The sequence below is a fragment of the Indicator indicator genome, chromosome 4 (genome assembly GCF_027791375.1).
Source record: "Indicator indicator isolate 239-I01 chromosome 4, UM_Iind_1.1, whole genome shotgun sequence".
In the NCBI taxonomy this organism is placed as follows: domain Eukaryota; kingdom Metazoa; phylum Chordata; class Aves; order Piciformes; family Indicatoridae; genus Indicator; species Indicator indicator.
In genome coordinates this window covers 38,055,293-38,075,053 of record NC_072013.1, presented here as the reverse complement: position 1 = coordinate 38,075,053, position 19,761 = coordinate 38,055,293, and the positions used below count along the sequence as shown (strand labels likewise).

Genomic DNA, 19,761 nt, shown 5'->3' with positions numbered 1-19,761 from the left:
GGCGCTCAGCCGCGCCCGTCAGAGACATCCCCGCCCCGGCCCTGCCCCCGGCCGCCGCAGGTCGCCGCCGTCAGGTCGGGCCCCTCTCCACCGGAGGTCCCCTCTCCGCTAGAGGCCCGCTCCCGCTACGCCCCGGGCCGCCCGCCTGTCCCGGCCCACGGCGGCGGCCCCGGGGGTCTGCGCAGCCCCGCGCCGAGCAGCATCCTGCAAGCCAGCGCAAGCTCCCCCGCCCCGGGCTGAGGCTAATGGGGGCCCGGGAACGGCGCGGCACGCGGAGAGGAAGCAGCCCCCTACAGTGCCCCGAGCGCTCCCCCGCTCCGCTCCTCAGCTGAGGAAGGAGGACGTTGTGGAAAGCCGCAGTATCCCTCCGCGGCGGCGGCGGCGGCGCCGGCGCCGTGCCTGCGCGCGCGCGTGCCAGCGGCTCCTGGGGCCGCGCGTGAGGCAGCGCCGAGGGGAGGGAACTACTTTCAGGAAACTCGAGCGCGGGGCAGCCGGCGGGCGCGGCAGAGGAGGGCGGCGGTGCGGGCCAAAGGGGCTTGCGTTCTGCCTCCTCGCCCGTCCCTCGTCTCCCTCCCTCCCTTTCCCCCGTGGTTATTTTGGATCAAGCTGTGGCGGCGGAAGGAGCTTGAAGTCAACGCTTCCGCCCAGTTTTCCTGTGAGGAGGCGGCGGCCGCCGCCGCTGCTGAGAGGAGCCGAGGCGGCGGCTGCTAATGGAGTTGCTGCCGGGGAGGGAGCGCGGCCGCTGAACTTCTCCGCGAAGCTTTCTCCCTCCTCTTCCCCTCGTCCTTCGGCCGGGGGCTTCTGGCTCGCCCCGGCAGCTCCTCTTCCCCTCCCTCTCCTCTCCTCACACAAACAGCCGTGACGCATCCTCTCTCTCCTCCGTTTCCCCCCTCCTCCTTCCCACCCCCAGGCTGATTTAAAACGCCTCCCTCCCCCCGTCACCAGCCTTCTCCTTGGGGCCGGCTCGTCCTCCCTGCGCAGTGCTCGGCGTCGCTTTGGAGGGGGTGGGAGAGCCCAGCTGAGCCGCTCAGCCCCCCTCTCTCGCCCCCCTCCCCTCCCCCCTTTCCCTCCCGCCCCCTTTCCCGCCCCAGCCTGTGGCGGCTCCGGTGTCTGGAGGAATTTGTGCCGCCGCCTGCCCCGGCTGGGCGCGGGAGGCGGCCGAGCAGCGGCAGGAGGAGGGCCACAGCGAAGGAGGCTGCAGCGGGAGATGAGCTGCAGCGGGAGGACGGTGCGGTGCAGCTTTTTGCGTCGGGGAGCCCTCCCTTGGCTCCAGCACTCCGTTTCCGTTTAAGTGGGAGCAGCTCAAGAGGAGAAGATCCGTGGTTGTTGCTGCTGTTTCCACCGCTGCCTTCACCATCATCATCATTTCTAAAGACAGGAGGAATACATTCCGGCGCCGGACAAGGATTTCATGTTTGCAGGATAAAGATCGCTGCCTTCCCCTCCTTCTCCGTCGCTTCGCCACACTGCCCGTGCCCTGGCCGGGGGCGGCAGACCGTGGGGGGGTAACAATGGTGAAGTTTCTGGTGAGTTCTGGCTGCGCCCTCGCTGCATCGGTGCTGCTCCGTCTCCCTGTCGGATCGCGGTGAGGAGAAAATGAGCGAAGAGACGGCGACTTCTAACAACGAGTAAGCGGCCGTTCCCCTCTCGCCCTCGCCGCCGCGGCTCTCCCTTCCGCTTTGGGGCTCGGGCGAGTCCCCCCCAGCTCCGCGCCCCGCGGGGCCTCTGCCCGCGCACGTACGTGTCCTGGCCTTCCCCTGCGCATACTGCGCAGTTCTGCTCGAGTACATGGAAGCCCAGAAGGCTCCTTCTTTGTGAAGGAGCTTGGTGGAGAAGGGCTGCGAGCCAGAGGCGAGAAAAGCGTGCTTTAATTAAAGCCCGGTAGAAATCGGTGGCAGGTAGCGATGGTGTCGTGGAAGGATGGATTTGGAATGCCCATCGAGGTATCGGCACGTACCACCTCCGATAATATCCTATTACTTGTGGATATTTCACATGGAAACTAGTGTGTGGGAGCTTCATCCTACAGGAAACTGCTCCTGAATTTTAATTGGATGAGTCAGTCAGTGTAAATACAGCTTAAACCTACCCTAAAGCCTTCCCCCCCCCTTCTTTTTTTTTAATGAGCACTTGGGTTTATTTCACTGGTTTTGTTTTTTTTGGCTTTGATTGTTTGGGGGTTTTTATTTTAAAAAAGTTAGGAAGGGGACAGTTCGAGGGTCTCTTAATGTTTTTAGTGTGACTGGTTTGGAGGAAATCCAGAGGAGAATGTGTGTGTGCGGCTGCATTCCTCGGCAATGTAATCTGCTTTTGAAATACATTTGGGGTCGAAGGAGATAAATACTTGTCAGAAAACGCCCGAGTTCTTTATGGCATTGAAAGGCAAATATACAGTATTTTGAAACTTTTTCTGTGCGAGGTTGGAAGCTACAGTCTTCGAGCTTTAGCGTTACGATTTGCCATGTCGGCATCTGCTCAGGCGGATTTTATGAATGATGCGGGCGCCGGCCGCGGCCATGGCGATGAGGAGGAGGGAGCCCCTGAGCCCATTGTACGGCTAGGTGGCGGTGGGTGGGTGAAGAGCAGCCGGCTGACAGGCTGCGGACGGGGCTCCTCCGGCAGGAAAGGCGGATTTCCCATTTCACCGCCTTCCCCCTAGCATGGGCCGCGCACCTTCCCCCTGCGCTCCCCAAGCTCGGCGTTTGGATCCCCGAGGAGCGGCGCGGGCAGAGCCCGGCAGGGAAGCGAATGGGGGCCCCGTGGGGAGTCCACCCGGGGGTAGATGCGGGTCCAGCGGGGGAGCCCGCGGTGCCGGTTGCGGAGCGGGCCGGGGCGAGCGAGAGCCGCTGCGGGGCCGGGGAGCTGGGGCCGCCGCCATGTTTCCTTTTTTGTGAATCGCTCTCATTTGCATACCACAATCTCCATTCATAAAAAAAAAATTTAAAAAAACATTAAGCGGCTGTCATCGCCGCAGCCCTGCGGCCAGGCCTGCCCGGCCGAGTGCCCAGAGCCTCAGCCGCGGTGCCGAGGGCCGGGCAGCGGGCGGCTGGGGAAAGGTGCCGGTTCCCCCGCGGCAGGAATCGGTGCTGTGGCTGGCTGCTTGTTGACACAGTTCTGTGGGAAATATCAGCTCGGGGAGGTGCTGGGAGCACGTGATCCGCTCCATTCATAAAATACCTGGCTGCCCATTCACAGTGCCGCGCCGCGCCGCCGAGCGGACCTGCCGCCCGACCGAGGCCGCCACCGCCGCCGCGCCGGCAGCTTGCTCCGGCAGGGCTTATGGCTGCGAGCATGGGAAGTTACTGCGAGAAACGGGGAGGGGAGAGTGGTGTAGTGTTTTTGTTTTTTTTTTTTTTTTTTTATATGGCTTGTGTTTGTTGTCCTTTTCCTCTAAAGGAGCGTTCGTTCAGAAGCACCTCCTCGCTGTGTCTCTTATCGTGAGAGTGTTATTCACAATAACGTGAGAATTTTATTCACAAAACGCTGGATTCTTTTATTTTTTTTTTCTGTCCCCCTGCAGAAATACAGACACAAAAAAAAAAAAAAAAAGACTGAGAATTAAATGAATTATTAAGAATGCGTTTCCAAGGCAGTAAGTTAATCCGTTTGGGGTGGTTTTCATTTTATTGAACAATACCGGCTTGCATCGACAAGATACCAATATATAGTGTAGAAGAAGGAAGTCGGTCATGCTGAATGAGATCTGAAAACGTTGCCTGTTATAAAATGCAGGTAGCAGTGAAGGCAACTAAATGGATGGAAGGCAGCAATGCAGTTCGTTTTTGCCTGCTTCCAGAATTTTATGGTAGAACAGCTATCGCCATTTCTCCTTAACCTGTGTTGCGGCTGGAGAGATCTCTGAAATAGCAGAGTAAGAGATAAATATTTTTAATACAGCATAAACTGTTTAGAGGTCAGTGTCTTAACTCTGATTAAAAATATTTTTGAAACCTTCAAAAAAAAAGAATGAAACTTAGTGATGAATGATCCCTGAATCAGGCAACGTATTTGTTTGGGGTAACTGTTTTGTGGTTGCTAGCATTAAGATGGTGATGTTCAGTGCTCATGAATACACTATTTCATTACCTTAACAAATTACACTAAGGTAATAATTATGCATTTGTGGAGTGGAGGAGGCTTTGTTGTTGCTGCAACCCAAGAGAATACCAGGAAGATTAGTAACTTTTAAGTAAAAGGAGAAAGAAAAGCTTATGTACAGCATTGGGTTTGAGTTAATTCAGTGCTGGTTTAGAGCTAAATGTGTCTAACCTTACAAAGCACTAGAAACAATGCTTCTTTTCTCAAAGAATTATGGTTTTATTTATTTTTTACTTGTGTTGTTAGAATGTCAGGAAAAAAAAAATATTTCTCTTTTTGGTTTCATTTGCTTTTTTTTCTCCAGCATTTTTGGTGAGGCCAGAATCATCGTTTCTCTTTGGTCGATTTTGCACATAGCACAAGCACGTCACTTCAAATGACTGGGAAATGTGATTGAAATCCCAAACAAACCCTTTGTGAAAGTAGGGCAGATCTACAAATTGGAATCCATCCTATATTAAAAGTTCAGTCTGTTTTTCAGGATAATTGATGTCACCAATGGCCTTGAGTTCATTAACAAATCTCTTGGCATATCAGGGCGAGTACAGGTACTTCGCAATGCATTTCGTGTCATTGTGGCTACCAGGAATATTCTGGTAATTGAGGGCTATTCTTTGTCTGCAAAACTTCATTTTGTGGAGTAAGATGCAAATATATGTGGTGTCTAGAGTTTGATCTCAATTAGCAACGTTCAATTCTCAGTGCTGGGGGGGAAAGATTAATTAAAAATCTGCATTAAGAACTGCTAGGTTTCTTGGCAGTCATGAATTAGGTGGAAAGCAGCCTTATAAAATTCTGATTGCCACAGATGAGTCTTCATTGGTGATTTTGATGTTGTTCTTGTAACAGTGTTCCTATGTTTGTCATTTAGGTATTAGTGAGACGAGAGTATTTCTGTGCCTCCAGATAATTTCATCTTTTGTCCCCCTGAGTGGAGTGTTGCAGTCAGCGTGGTCAGCAGGAACAAGAAGCGGCATTCGCAAATGCTGTCAGCATTCAAAGGAAGGAATCAGTTGCATTTGTGGGCTCGGGGCTCAATTCGCTGCTCCTGCAACTTAACATCATGTCAAAGCAGGCAGGTCAGCAAGCACTGAACCAAATGCCTGCTTTGGTGGCAGCTTTTTCTGACTGTCAAGAAGTGCTAGTGAATTTCAGTGTTAGGTACAGCAGAATAACTGTGACGTTCTGTAGTCCCCATTCAGTAGGGATGAATGATGACAGGCTTAAGATGGAGTCGGAGTTGCTGCTGTTGAAAAGTAGGAGCACTGCTTCACTGGCTTGTTTACTTCCCTCTGTCTTGCAGGTGGCCTCTTTCTTTTTCAGGGGATGCTTGTGCTCTTGAATTCCATTCAGAGTTGTTTTTCCATACTCTTGTTTTTTTACAGATTCAGACTATCGTGTGCTGATTGTCTTGCCACATAAATAGAGGTAGTCTTCTGCTCATTTTCCTACATAATTTAATTCAAGAGATTATAAATGGAAGAAACGTGGGGTGTATACTAATGCTGTGTGCTTAACAGCCTCTAAATTAGAATGTTATTAGCATCCTCAAATGTTGATTTGAAAAAAAAGTAAAGCTGGACTAAATGTTTAAAATGCTTGCTTGGTATGTTCATGTCTTCCCTTAATATTTATGAAAACACTCTTTAGGCTTCATTTATGCTTCAGATCTCCTTCTATTACTAGACCAAATACTGAAAGGGGAACATGAAATCATATCACAGAAAGTAAAGCCAACTTTTTTGGGTTTATTAGTTGTGGGAGGGTTTTAACACTGATCAGCAGGCTGATTTTCCTTCTGTTATTTAGGGCATAGATATATTAAGGGATGAAGAATTCCAAACCTAAGGAATTTAATGGAATATAATGGAAAGAAATCAGATTCTTTTTTATTTTAAGAAAACAATCTTCTGGACCAATTGATGATACGAAATCATTGCCATTCTGATAGGTTTTCTTCTGGGGGAGTGGTTCTCTGTAGAGTCCTGGGGAGGCTTTTCCCATTTAATCAACTACTTCCATGACTTTAAGTTATGTGACACTATTTTGAAGGTGAAACTGAATTTGCATGTTGCATAATCTGGTAGTCAGGAGGGTTTTGTTAATTTATTTTACTTTTTTTTTTTTTGTAGTGTTCACCTTAGCAACATTCCTTGATTACTGAGATATTGGAGGAAAATGCTTTCTGGATGCTTCAGCATAACTGGAGGCAGTGACAGTATTAGAATTAAACATTGACTACTGTTTTTCTTGTTTGTTCATTTAAAATTTAAGGTTCTCGAAGTGTGGCATCGAGGATGTTAGGATATGTTTCAAAAGTAGAAACGTTTCTTGCAAGGAATATATGCTGATAGGATCAGAAATCATAGGATTAAAGCTGGGGGCATATCTTGGTATGATCAGAAATCATAGGATTAAAGCTGAGGGCATTGCTGGTGGGTTTTAGCTAAACTAGCATTTTTGTTGCTTACCCATTTTGGTGTGTATCTGCAGAAATCGTATGCTTTGTTGATGACTTGATGGGTGTGACAAAGATCCAAAACAAAAAAAACTACTTCTCAGAATCCTGACAGGAGTTTAAAAGGGGTACAGAGGAAATACTGTTGCCTTTTGGGGGCGGTTTACTCCCCCGATTCAGGAAAAACTAACAACGATGCAGCACAGAATATTTGTTGTCTTAAATGGTGGTGTAGTAATGTTTGCTTTCTCCCTTTTACTCTTCTTTCTAAATTGGAGTGTGTTGCAATTTCCTTAATGAAATCTGAAAGGTGGCTGGGAGCTGCCATGTTGCCAAGGCTCCCAGTTTCTTTATGGGTATCTGGGAATGGAACTGTCGTTGTCTTTTTTTCTCTCTCCCATATACAGGGATTTCACAGAATCACAGAATGTCAGGGGCTGGAAGGGACCTCGAAAGATCATCCAGTCCAAACCCCTTGGCAGGGCAGGATCAACAACATTTTAAGCAAGCAAATTTTAACTAGCACAGTTACTGAGTGGCTGGAACTGATCATAAAACAAATAACCTGTCCCTGAAAATCTAAACTTTATTCCTACATCTGCCCTTTGAAAATATTCACTCCTCTTTCTGAAAGCACTTGATGTTGTGAAGTCCTTATTTAATTGTTGCCTATTAACATGATAAATATATTCCAAATGAAATTCAAGAAGCTGTAAACATATTGACAGCTTTTTTTTTTTTTTTCCCCCATCCTTTCAGATGCTTTGTTAGGTGTGTCTAACCAGTGCTCAACTGAAATAATCTTCAGCAATGATTGCTTTTTGAGGGAAGCAAAGGGTCTGCATGCTCTTTTGGTATGCTTTATTATCATCTATTTCTAGACTTGAGACAAAAGCAATACAAACTTATGGTGTGCTTACTTTCCCTGTACTCTAGAAGAGAAGATTTATTTTATTTTTTGCTAGTGCTTGGACTGTGATCTAGTAAAATCCATTGGCTGGCACTGCTCCCTGTGGTTTTTCCTCATACATGAGGTGGTATCATGTTGCATGTGTGGTATGTGGCACAAAGGTAAACGTGGTATCTCTCCTGCTTGAAAAATATCTGTGCTGGGAAGCAGCCTCCAAAAGACTGTGGTGGTCTTGAACAACACTTCCTTGCAGGAAGCAAGCAAGACATCTTGAGTGCATATGTTTTCACATCTTTTCAAGTTTATCTTCTACTTAATGTTCATGCTGTTATCTGTGATACCAGTTTGTGTTGAGTGCTTTTCTCCTACATGTGACAAGAAAATAAATACAAGAGGGGAAAAAAAACCCCAAAAACAACCAACCAACAAAACCAAGCAACCAAGAAATCTTTGTGTATGCTAAGGGACCCCCCAAAAAAATGCATTTAAGTGTTTTGAGTATTAAAATTGTTTATAAATGTCTCTGATTAAATAATAACAGACTTCCTACACAGTTGCAGGCCCTAACTCCCAATGCTCCAAATAAAGTGGGGAAAATAAATGATCATATCAACAGTAAGAAGAAAGTCTAAATATGATAAATGTATCTATATAGGCATGGAGATCACAAGCATTTTTTTCTTCTAAGAACTCATGACTTCAAACAGAGGAAAATAGGCCATAGACAGCACTTACTGTGCTCCACTCTGCATTGCTGCCCAATAGCAAACTTCCATTCAGAAGAAAATATTTTTCATGTGTGTACAACACAAGAATTCCCCAAATGTGTACTGTTGAAACATCTAAACCACCTTAATAACAAGGTGGTAAAGATCTTTCCCTTCTTTCCTTTTTTTATTTCTTTCTTATTTTGTTGTTCTCAGATGTGTCAATTTTTGTGTTTGAAAATGTTGGCTGTTGCTGTTTGTGATGTTTCCAGTTAGGTGAGGAATGAGGAAGTCTTGCAATTCTGCACCAGTATGTCAGACACTCACCTGGTCAGAAGCCCTAAAGAAGTTATCTGAGCTGATGTTTAGCTTGAGAGAGCAGATGTTATTAAAATCTAGGAGTTGTCTTTTTTTTTGTCCCTTCCCTTAAAAAGAAGCTCCACAAGACCAGCACCAAAGCAAAATGTTTTCCTCAAGATGATCTGACAACTGTTGACAATTACTGCTCTGTGACTCGTTGCAACACTAACTGTAATTTGTCAAAGCAAAAATGAAACTGATTTATTTTGGTTACAGTGAAGTCAAATGCTGTGAATAAACAAGGGTGGCAACAAGGAGCACCAAGAATTTCATTAATAAAATAAGTAATTGCTGAAAACTTCGTGTCAGGTTTGTTCAAAATGATGGTTGAGGCTGCCTGCCTTCCCTAAATGAACCCAGAGCTGGTAAGACAGAACTCTTGTGAGGATTCCTGCTGGCAGTTGTTTTTTTTTTTCTTTCTTTATTTCAGAAATTGTGTAGAACTGTTGTGGTGAAGTGGTATAAACCAGGAGGGCAGGAGTGAGATCTCTCCCTTTAACCTTTTGGAAGGATTAAGGAAGGGTAGTGAAAAGTGGGAGTACAGAATTTGCTCTGATCTAGGAATTCTTTTGTAGCTTCCTAAAAACATTTCAGCCTCTCAGGCAGGGTGAGGTACTCTGTGCCTTAGGTATTTCTGGGTGGGGTATGCTTGCCCTGCATCCCAGTCCAACATGCCTTAATATGAACCCCCTGGTTGAGGCCAGTGCATGTTGAGCCTTGAACAGGAGCACATTTTGGAAGGATGTAAAGAAGCTAATTCAGGATTGGGAGCTGTACATCTAAAATAGGAAATCCTGGCGTGGGATTATATTTATTTTCTTTTACCTACGTAAGTGGCTGCCCATATGTACCAAACCTGGGGGTTTAAGCACTAGTTACTGTTGCTAATCACTCTTCTTTCCTTCCTTTAGCATCAAGAGTAGATGGGAAGTTTCCTAGTAGGGTAGACTCTTTAGAGGGCAATTACCTATCTCATTCTAGTGGGAGGTGTCCATGCACATGACAGGGGGGTTGGAGCTAGATGATCCTTGAGGTCCCTTCCAACCCTGACAATTCTATGATTCATTCCTAAGTCCCTTTGTAGTTCACATGCTACTGATCTGTACTGCTGATGCTATGCAGAAAAACATTGGGGTTGCTCTCTTTAATTTTGCAAGATGTAAAGAAAATCCATAGCAACAAAACCAAACAACCACACACACACACACAGAGAAAACAAACAAACAAAACCACCACCAACAAAAAAAGCCTGTAGGAGAAATTATAATTGCTGGTACCAGTAGTACATAAGGAGTTTGCCAAGGGAATGCAAAGTTGTAAAATGAAATGCTGGAGAATTGAGATTGTTTGTAAAAATAGAATAAAATCCTCGTGAGCAGGGGGTATGAATGAGAGCAAGGAATACAGTCAGACTGCCTAGGCTCTCCTCTTAAACCATCAGTACTAGGCAATGCCCATTTCCATTTCTTTTTTTCAGCCCCTTGCCTCATTTGCTGCTCATCTGGTGCCAGAGAGGGAGGACTGCACCTCCCGAGTTGAAAGCTGCATCGTAAGGAGTGTTAAAATTCTGTATGAATTCTGTACATGCTAAGATTGAAAAGCAGAGCAAAATGCTGACAGGTTGGTTACAGGGTCTTTTCAGTTGTTTCTTTCTGCAGTGGAGCCTGGTTTTAGTCTTTCCCCTTCAGCTTTCAACTATGGGAGGGTTTCAGCTGCTGGAAATACTGCTGTAACTCTCCCCCCACAGGTGGAGTGTGCTTTTTGTTGTGTTCTTTCTGCTGGCAGGAATTCCTTCAATGCTTCTCTGAAAGCTGGGAGTTTTCCCCCCAGTTTGGAAACTCTCTTTCATGTAGTATGAGCAGCAGGAGGAATAATACATTTGTTTATGTGCAACTTCTTTAGGTTTGGTACTTTTAAGGCAATAATTTAAGAAGGACATTGAGATACTTGAACGAATGTGTCCAGAGAAGGACAAAAAGGCTGGGGAGAGGTCTGGAGCACAGCCCTATGAGGAGAGGCTGAGGGAGCTGGGGGTGTTTAGCCTGGAGAAGAGGAGGCTCAGGGGAGACCTCATTGCTCTCTACACTACCTGAAAGTAGCCAGGTGGGGGTTGGTCTCTTCTCCCAGGCAACCAGGGACAGAACAAAAGGACACAGTCTCAAGCTACACCAGGGGAAGTTTAGGTTTCAGGTGAGGAGAAAGTTCTTCCCAGAAAGAGTAATTGTCCATGGGATGTGCTGCCCAGGGAGGTGGTGGAGTCCCCATCCTTGGAGGTGTTCAAAAAAAGCTTGGGTGTGGCACTTGGAGCCATGGGTTAGTTGTCAGGAGGTGTTAGGTATTAGGTAATAGGTTGGACTTGATCTCTGAGGTCTTTTCCAACCTGGTTGATTCTGCGATTCTGTGATCAGTTGTGAGAAGTCCTGCTAGTTCCAGAGTGCCAGTTAGGCTGATGACATCTATGGGCACATTTGCTGTGCAGGAGCCTCACATCCATTGCTATTAAGCCTAGGTTTCTGTGGTGTCACTTGGGCATCCTACATATTTCAGGCATGTAGGTGCAAAGTACTTGCAGCTCTCATGGAAACACAAATGTCAGCTTTGTGTTTTCTTAATCAGTAAATACATTCTTCTAATTAGATCTTTTTTTTCTACCTCTTTTTGGTAATTGCTAAGATTCACATTGGACCTTAGGAAAAAGTTCTGCCCCACGAGGGTGGTGAGAGACTGGCACAGGTTGCCCAGGGAGGTGGTGGAAGCCTCATCCCTGGAGGTTTTTGCAGCCAGGCTGGATGTGGCTGTGAGCAACCTGCTGTAGTGTGAGGTGTCCCTGCCCATGGCAGGGGGTTGGAACTGGATGAGCCTTGAGGTCCCTTCCAACCCTGACAATTCTGTGATTCTATAAAGTGTCTCATTCTTAACATTTTTTACTCTGTTCCTGAAGAGGCTGGAGTGTCTTTCAAATCAGGCTGTTACAACACAGCTGTTTCTATGCATTAAGGCTCATAAAGGTCCTGACTGAATCTCACTTCATCATCTACTTCTTTCAGCCTCCAGAAGACTTTTTAACGGATGCGTAGCCACTGCTTCCACAGTCTCATGATCATCTCTAGCACAGCATTTTCGTGCTTTCTGTATTTGTACTGAGCAGGTCTAGCTTAAAATAGTCTTGTATTGTCTTAGCTGTATTCAACTTGACACATCCTCTAGAAGAGCCCCCATATGCACCTTAAAATGTACATGCTTTGTTACTATGGTGATGGGAAGGAATCGTGCGTGATAGCAGCCCTGTGCTAGGTGATGCAGGGTTTGTAGACATCAGTTCAGCACTGGGTCACAGAAAAGCAAGTCCCTCCACCCCAGCATCTCCCCTGCAGGCAGGCTGAGGGAATCTTGTTATGGGATTAGAGGCTTTTATGTTTTCAGGTGGTTTGGGTGAGTGAAGAGGACTTTTTGGAAATGAGTTGAGAAGGAGCTGAAGTAGTGTTGCCTCTGGTGAGACCTCACTTGGAGTACTGCATCCAGCTCTTGAGCTCTCACTATAGGAAGGAGATGGACCTGATGGAGAGGGTCCAGAGGAGGGCTAAGAAAATGATCAGGGGGTTGGAGCACCTCTGCTACGAGGACAGGCTGAGGGAGCTGGGGGTGTTCAGCCTGGAGAAGAGAAGGCTCTGGGGAGACATAAGAGCAGCCTGCCAGGACCTGAAGGGGGCTACAGGAAGGATGGAAAAAGATTGTTTACAAAGGCCTGCAATGACAGGACCAGGGGCAATGGCTTCGAACTACAGAAGAGCAGATTTAGATGGGGTGTTAGGAACAAGTTCTGCGCCATGAGGGTGGTGGAACACCGGAACAGATTGCCCAGGGAGGTGGTTGAGACTCCATCCCTGGAGGTATTCAAGGTGAGGCTGGACAGGGCTCTGGGCAGCCTGATCTAGTGGAGGATGTCCCTGCTGACTGCCAGGCTGGGGGTTGGACTGGATGACCTTTGGAGGTCCCTTCCTGCCTGGACCATTCTCTGGTTCTCTGATTATCATGTGCTTTTAGTGTCTTATGTCATGTGCTTCAAGTGCTCTCCACGGTGCAAAGAAGATGTTTGTGCAAGCGTGCTGTGTGTGTGTCACTGGCACAAAACCAGGGATGTTTTCCTGGGTTGATGGCTCAGGAATTCAGTACCTTTCATTTCTGCTTTGGCTACCTGCAAGTCTTGCAAAGGGAGAATATGTTCACATTCACTGCCCTGGAGCACAACACAAAACATATGAGTTGAATTCTGGAACCGGAACAGGTCTGTTCAAGGAAGCTGTCTCAGAACAAGACATGAATTTAGTTCAGTATGGTGTAATTTCCTGTGGGGGCCTTTAATTCTCCTTCTGGAGCAAGTGGTGGTTAACTAGGGGAAAACTGATAAGCTCAGCTGTCTAATTACAGAAGCTTTCCAGGTTCTCCTCTCTTTCCTTCTCTGCTGTACTTTCTTAAAACTGTCCTTTCCTGGAGTTAGTTTGGTTATTTGTTTGATTTGGGTTTAGTTTGGTTTGGTTTTACTGCTGAAAGTGCCATATCTTTCTGTGTTTTCAGGTGTGTTGACTTGTGGAGAAATCCATCCTTGTAGACTATATTTTTGTTTGTTTGTTTCTAGAATTTCAGGAAGCATTTTTCTGAGCGTTCCTCTGTATTGGTGTTCTCATACAGCTTGTCCTGAAAACCTTCTCTGGAAAATCAAATACTGCTTAGTGTCTCTTGGAGACATTTTGGCTGGCCCACTGCATGCCTTTACAGGTCTTAATACCAGGGTTTGACCCTTGAGCAATGCTAGCAAGAAGCCTGTTTGCCACCCTGGGACAGCAAAAACATAACCCAAATGAAAACATGTGTTTCCTTTGCTGTAGAAAGACAGAATGCTTCCTACAGGCTACGAGTCCATCCTCCTTTCAGCAGTGAAAGAAGACAGCATTGCAGAGGTGTTGAAAATCACTGCTGAGTGACTTCTCTGCTAGAGAAAATTCAACTCTTTTTGGATGCCTGTGAACAAATTTTCCTGAAGTAGAACTGCAGTTATCTCTATTTCTTCCTTCTTGAACAAAACCAAAATGTATGGATTAGACATGTGGAATAACTGGGAGTAAGTTCACCAATTACAGTTATTTCAGCTGTGGTTTTTAGTCCTGAGCAGCTACAGGGAGGTACAGAATTGCCTTTTCTATCTTCTGGCATATCTATGCTGCATGACTTCAATCCTTACAACTGAAGCTCAATGGCTGAAGGAAAAGCTTGTGGTAAGCTTTTAAGGTCCTAATGTTCCTTGAGCTGGAGGGTGCAGACAATGAGCTTTGGTCAATGTAGCATCCCAAATAATGCACGATGGTCCAAGGCTCTGCCATGGGCTTCAGGAGAAGATCCTTTAAGCAGAGAAATTGCAAGATATGCTAATTAATGTTCATGTGTGGAAGAAAGCAGCTTCTCAAGGACAAGAGTCATTCTGGCCAGCATTTCTGGAGGTTTCTTCACGCTTTGTTTCCAAGGCAATCACAGGCAACTAGTGCAGAAATCGTGGTCTCCTAGAGCAGAAAGTGTCTTCTTTCTGCAGCTTTTGTTGTCTAACTCAGGGTTAGGTATTTTCAATGTGGAGAAAATCATAAGTGTGACTGGGAAATGACAGTTATGACCTGGGATGCATTTGGTGAGAGGGGATTCTCTGCACTTTTGGTATGCCTTTGCTGAGACAAATACTCCCTTTTTTGGTCTCTATAATAAAATAGTATGTTTGGTTCCTGAGAAATGGCAGTCTTAACAATTAAATTGAGAGGGATGGTGTTCTCCAAAGAACTATTTTTGCTTTCCTCCTCAGTGAGTTCTCGTTACAGCTCAGCAAATAATTTTGTCAGCATTTGCTTCTGGTTGAATTTGGGATATGTCCTTTGGCTGTACCAACGCTGGTCAAAAGGTGGGAAGTTCTCTTGGTCTCACCCTTGCTTTGTGCATTATTCTGGTAGATCACAAGAAGCTCAATCTGATACTTGTCATGGTTTAAATAGCCAGGTAGCCTTGAAATTCCATAGCATGGTCAGAAATTGCTCTGCTATCTGACAGCAGAAGCAGGGGTGATTAGGTATAGGTTCTGTCCACCTTTTGGTTTTTTTTATGTTTCTGATTTTTTTTTCCTAATGATAAAATTCTGTTCATTTATCTTCAGTCTCTCCATTATATAGCAGCCCTGAAGAAAAGGCCTTGGGGGTGCTGGTGGAGGAGAAGCTCACCAGGAGCCAGCAGTGAGCACTTGCAGTCCAGAAAGGCAACCAGGGCCTGGGCTGCAGCAAGAGAAGTGTGGCCAGCAGGGCAGGGAGGGGATTCTCCCCCTCTGCTCCACTCTGCTGAGACCACACCTGGAGCTCTGTGTCCAGTTCTGGAGCCTATGTTCCAGGAAGGATCTGGAGGTGCTGGAAGGTGTCCAGAGAAGGGCCACGAGGATGAGCAGAGGGCTGGAGCTGCTCTGCTCTGGAGACAGCCTGAGAGAGTTGGGGTTGTGCAGTCTGGAGAGAAGGCTCTGAGGAGACCTTCTTGTGATAGGACTGGGGGGAATGGAGAAGAAGTAGAGGTGGGTAGATTCAGATGGGATGTTAGGAAGAAGTTTTTCACCATGAGGGTGGTGAGAGACTGGCACAGGTTGCCCAGGGAGGTGGTGGAAGCCTCATCCCTGGAGGTTTTTGCAGCCAGGCTGGATGTGGCTGTGAGCAACCTGCTGTAGTGTGAGGTGTCCCTGCCCATGGCATGGGGGTAGGAATTGGATGATCCTTGAGGTCCCTTCCAACCCTGACAATTGTATGATTCTATGATTCCATTTCCTTGGCAATGGAAAATGTTTTGTGTGTGGTTTTACTCATTTCAATCCAGAGCCTTGCAGCAGCAGTAGCTTAATGTGGCTGTTGAGGCTTGCTACCAAGTGAGGATCCAAGATCCACACCAATCAAGCTGAATTCAGTTATTAATGATATTATTTGGGATTGCATGAAAGGATCTGTCTGGAAGTTGATGTGCTTTGGTAAAACTGTGCAGAAGAGACTACTCCCAGGCAGATCTTCATAATTCTCTGGGTGTTTTTAAGAGATGGAACTGTGAGCTTCTTTCTAAATGCCCTCTGCCCCCAGTGGTCTGGAGTTTTGTAATGATACCTGCTATGGTTTCATGGGTTTGGATAGACTGTTGGCAGAATTGGAAGGAGTTAGCTCTTCAGTATGGGTTTGGTGTTGGTTGGGGTGGTTTGGGGTGTTTTTTCAGCTCCGTTTGGTCAACCTGTGAAGTATTTCAGACTAAGCTCAAGTTGCATGAGCACACCAGGCATTTAAAATAGAAATAAGGAGAATTCCATTGATGCCCAACACTGACAAATCCAGTTTCACTAAATAACCAGCACTGGTGCTGTCATTTTGACACACAAAATAACTTTGTGTAGTTAATAGCCACCTCTTAAAGCATATTTACAGTTGAGATCAGTTAATGAGGGAGAGTAGGAGGAGATTTATTTAAAAATCCACTGAACTGCTCACTTGTTTGCTTTTTAAAGGTAAAACAGATCTGTGGTTTGAAGTGGTTTGGGGAAGTTTTTGTGACAGATGGTTCAGAACTACTTGAAAGCTACAAAGGGGTCAGCTGCAGTTTCTCCTTTCTGGGAGTCTGCAAATCTGCCTTTGAAGATGTTTGAACAAGTTGCTAACTGAGCAGTTGAAGATCTTCAGAGATGCAGTTAATATCTGCACAAAGTGTGCTGAGGACATCACAAATCAGTAATGATTTAGTACTGTATTTGATTATCTTAAGATGCTAATGCTGCTGTTGCCTTAAGATATTAATGCTTTACATAAGAATTACCATAAAGTATCTCACAAAAATTCTCCTTGATGTCCTGTCTCTGACTTTTTCTGCTTGCTCTACTTGGTTAAATTCCACATGCATCTGTTTCTTCATCAGGAAGTATGAACAGAACTGAAATGTATCATTTCTTGATCCTTTGGTGGACAGCTTTGCCATGTGGTTATTTGATAGGACTTCATTTTACCTTAGCAGTGATTTATTTTTGGTTACCTTCTCTGTTGTTAATATAAGAACTTCATTTTCAGGCATTCAGAAGTTGAAGCTAAGTGAGATTTCTCTGCTGTTCATGTTTGGATGTTGTAACTGGAAGTCAGTCTGTCCTAGACTGCAGCCCGAGGAGTGTGGGCAGCAGGGCAGGAGAGGGCATTCTACCCCTTGACTCTGCTCTGCTGAGACCCCACCTCTAATCCTGCCTCCAGTTCTGCTGTCCCAGTCATCAGAAGGACACAGAGCTGCTGGAGTGAGTCCAGAGGAGGGCCAGAAAGGTGATCCAAGGACTGGAGCAGCTCTGCTGTGAGGACAGGCTGAGGGAGCTGGGGGTGTTCAGCCTGGGGAAGAAGAGAAGACTCTGGGGAGACCTTTGGCCAGAGACCTGTTGAGGTGGGATGGGGATTGCCTCCAATCTTAATTCAGTTGTCGCTGGCTCATTTAGTACTTGGAAAGTGCCTTTTGTAGGAGATGCTGGTTTTCACTAGATACATCTGAGGTGCAAACAAAATAATTTCTTGATTCGAAGTGAGGTAAATACTTCAAAATTCTTCTGTGTGTTCCTCTTCCCTGTAGATCTGTCTGTCATTTTTGTGCACAAAACAAAACGTGCTTCATAGAAATCAGTTGAATGCAGGAATTACAAACTGTAAATGTGGAATCACGTGGCTTGGAGAGATCTGCTGAGTATTTTAAATTACTTTTTTTTCCCCTCATTGCTGTTGGTGTGATTCTCCTCCTCTCCTCTGCTCTTATGAGACCCCATGTGGAGCACTGTGTCCAGTTCTGGTACCTCCCAGCATAAGAAGGACATCAAGATGCTGGAGAAGGTGCAGAGGAGAGCCATGATCAGAAGGCTGCAGCACCTCTCCTATGGGGACAGTCTGAGAGAGCTGGTTCAGTCTGGAGAAGAAGGTTATGAGGAGACCTAATAGTGGCCTTCCAGTACCTGAAAGGGAGCTACAGAATTGCTGGGCAGGGACTTTTACAAGGGCTTGTAGTGATAGGACAAGAGGGAATGGATTGAGGCTTGAGGAGGATAGATTTAGACTGGAGATTAGGAAGAAATTCTCACCACAGTGAGGGTGGTGAGATACTGAAGAGGTTGCCCAGGGAAATCCTGGATGTCCCCTCCCTGGAGGTGTTCAAAACCAGGTTGGATAAGACCTTGAGCAACCTGGTCAAGTGGAAAGTGTCTCTGCCCATGGTGGTGGAGGTTAGACTAGATGATCTTTAAGGTCCCTTCCAACCCAAACCATTCTATGACTCTATGAATTTCTTAGAAGTAAATTCCAGCAGGGCTGTTCTTGTTGCATGCATCACTTTCTCAGCTGTGAAATCTTGATGATGTATCCTCAGTGAACTGCCTTGTTTTGTCAAGGTTGGATTAGAGAGATGCAGGTATCGGATTAGAATAAGGCAGAGTTGAATGGAAGGGCAAAAGTCAACCTGCTCTAAGTGCTACCTGTATCTACACAATCTGTTAGGGCTTTTTACCCCTTTATTAGAGCTGAGCCTGCTGCTCAGCAAGACCTGCTGTTTCAGCTGGGGCTGGCAGAAGCAGTAATGATCTCCACCATTCTTTTAACTCGAAGTAGCACTGACAGCTACCAAAGTTCCCTTGCTTTGCTCAGCCTTGTCCTTGCTAGAAGTTAAAATGTAAGGCAATAGAGGCAGTATGACAATGCTGAAAAGATAAAGGCTGACAAGGAGAGAAGTCTAAGGCCTAGTTTTAGGTATACATTTAAAAGTCAATTAGGCAAACTGCTGGCATTAAGCTTCTAAAATTATTTCAGATGCTCATCTTGCTGTTTGAAAGCTCTTTATTGTAGCAGATTTTTAAGTTTGGGTTTTTTTTTCATTTAAATGTAGTGAGCATTAGAATCCTTTATTAAGACTGCTTCTCATATTGAGTTGTCCTGTCACCCAGTGCACTGGAAAAACACCTAGTAAACTCCACAGCCTAATTGATGGACTGTTTGGTAGTGCTGGAAGCTATAGATGATAGCTGGACTAAGAATTGCTTCCAGTCCTACCAGTGGTATCCATGGCAGTAGCAAGAAAGCACTTCTGGGCAATTTCTATCAGCTTCACTTCTTAGCTTTCTTGCTACTTTTAAAGACTGCCCAAACATTGTTCTGAAAGTCTAAAAGAAATGGAAAGAGAAGTATAAATGCCTCTGTGGGCTATGCATCTGCCACTCTTCAGATGAAGAATGACAGGCTTCACCAGAATGCCTGCTTCCTGAGGCACAGGACCACGGTGCTGGAACACATTAGAGCAACGTTATTTCTACTCTGCCAAAAGCAATTATCCTGCAAGACTTACAAATATGTGTTAGCTTTTATGCTTGTGATAAACTCTGCAGACTTCCACAGGGCTCTGTAGGTCTGCTCAGAGTGATGTATTTAAATTTTTGCAGGACTGAAGCCCAAGTGCTTGCATAAGAAGATGTTTCTAGTTGCAGACATATGCTGATTATTCAGCAGCGTGGCAGAAATGTTGCTTTGCAATTAGTCTGCTACAATTAGGATTAGAATCATAGAATCATAGGTTGGTCTGGGTTGGAAAGGGACCTCCCAAGGTCATGTAGGCCAACCCCCTCTGCAGTAAGCAGGAGGATCCTGAACTAGATCAGGTTCCCAAGTTATTGTTATTATGCCAAGGTAAAGAGTTTTTACATTTAATAGTATTTGTTGAGTCTTGTTTTAAGAAACCTGCTTGGATCCACCAAGCAGCTTTCCTCAGCAGCTTCCAGCCTCCCAAGAGGTTTTTAGTTGTTCAGCCTGGAGAAGAGAAGGTTCTGGAGAGACCTAATAGCAGCCTTCCAGTACCTGAGAAGAGGCTGCAAGAGAGCTGGGCAGGGACTTTTACAAGGGCTTGTAGTGATAGGACCAGAGGGAATGGATTGAAGCTTGAGGAGGGTAGATTTGTACTGGAGGTTAGGAAGAAATTCTCCCCACAGAAAGGCTGATGAGGCACTGAGGAGGTTGCCCAGGGAGGCTGTGGATGTCCTCTCTCTGGAGGTGTTCAAGGCCAGGTTGCTTAAGCAAGCTGGGCTGGTGGGAGGTGTCCCTGGCCATGGCAGGGGAGCTGGACTAGATGGTATTTAAGGTCCCTTCCAACCCCAACCACTCTGTGAATCTGTGAGCCCT

At 46.0% G+C, this 19,761-nt stretch overlaps 1 protein-coding gene across 1 annotated transcript in view; it reads left to right on the top strand.

Moving 5' to 3' along the window:
* Positions 1 to 1,904: 1,904 nt before the first annotated feature.
* SPRED1 (sprouty related EVH1 domain containing 1) overlaps positions 1,905 to 19,761 on the top strand; it is an 82,511-nt gene continuing 64,654 nt past the window's right edge. Inside the window, exons 1-5 of the mRNA XM_054400700.1 lie at positions 1,905 to 1,943; positions 2,480 to 2,567; positions 2,660 to 2,878; positions 3,196 to 3,304; positions 4,580 to 4,694. Of these exons, the coding sequence (XP_054256675.1) occupies positions 1,905 to 1,943; positions 2,480 to 2,567; positions 2,660 to 2,878; positions 3,196 to 3,304; positions 4,580 to 4,694 (570 nt within the window). The remainder of the gene's footprint in view (positions 1,944 to 2,479; positions 2,568 to 2,659; positions 2,879 to 3,195; positions 3,305 to 4,579; positions 4,695 to 19,761) is intronic.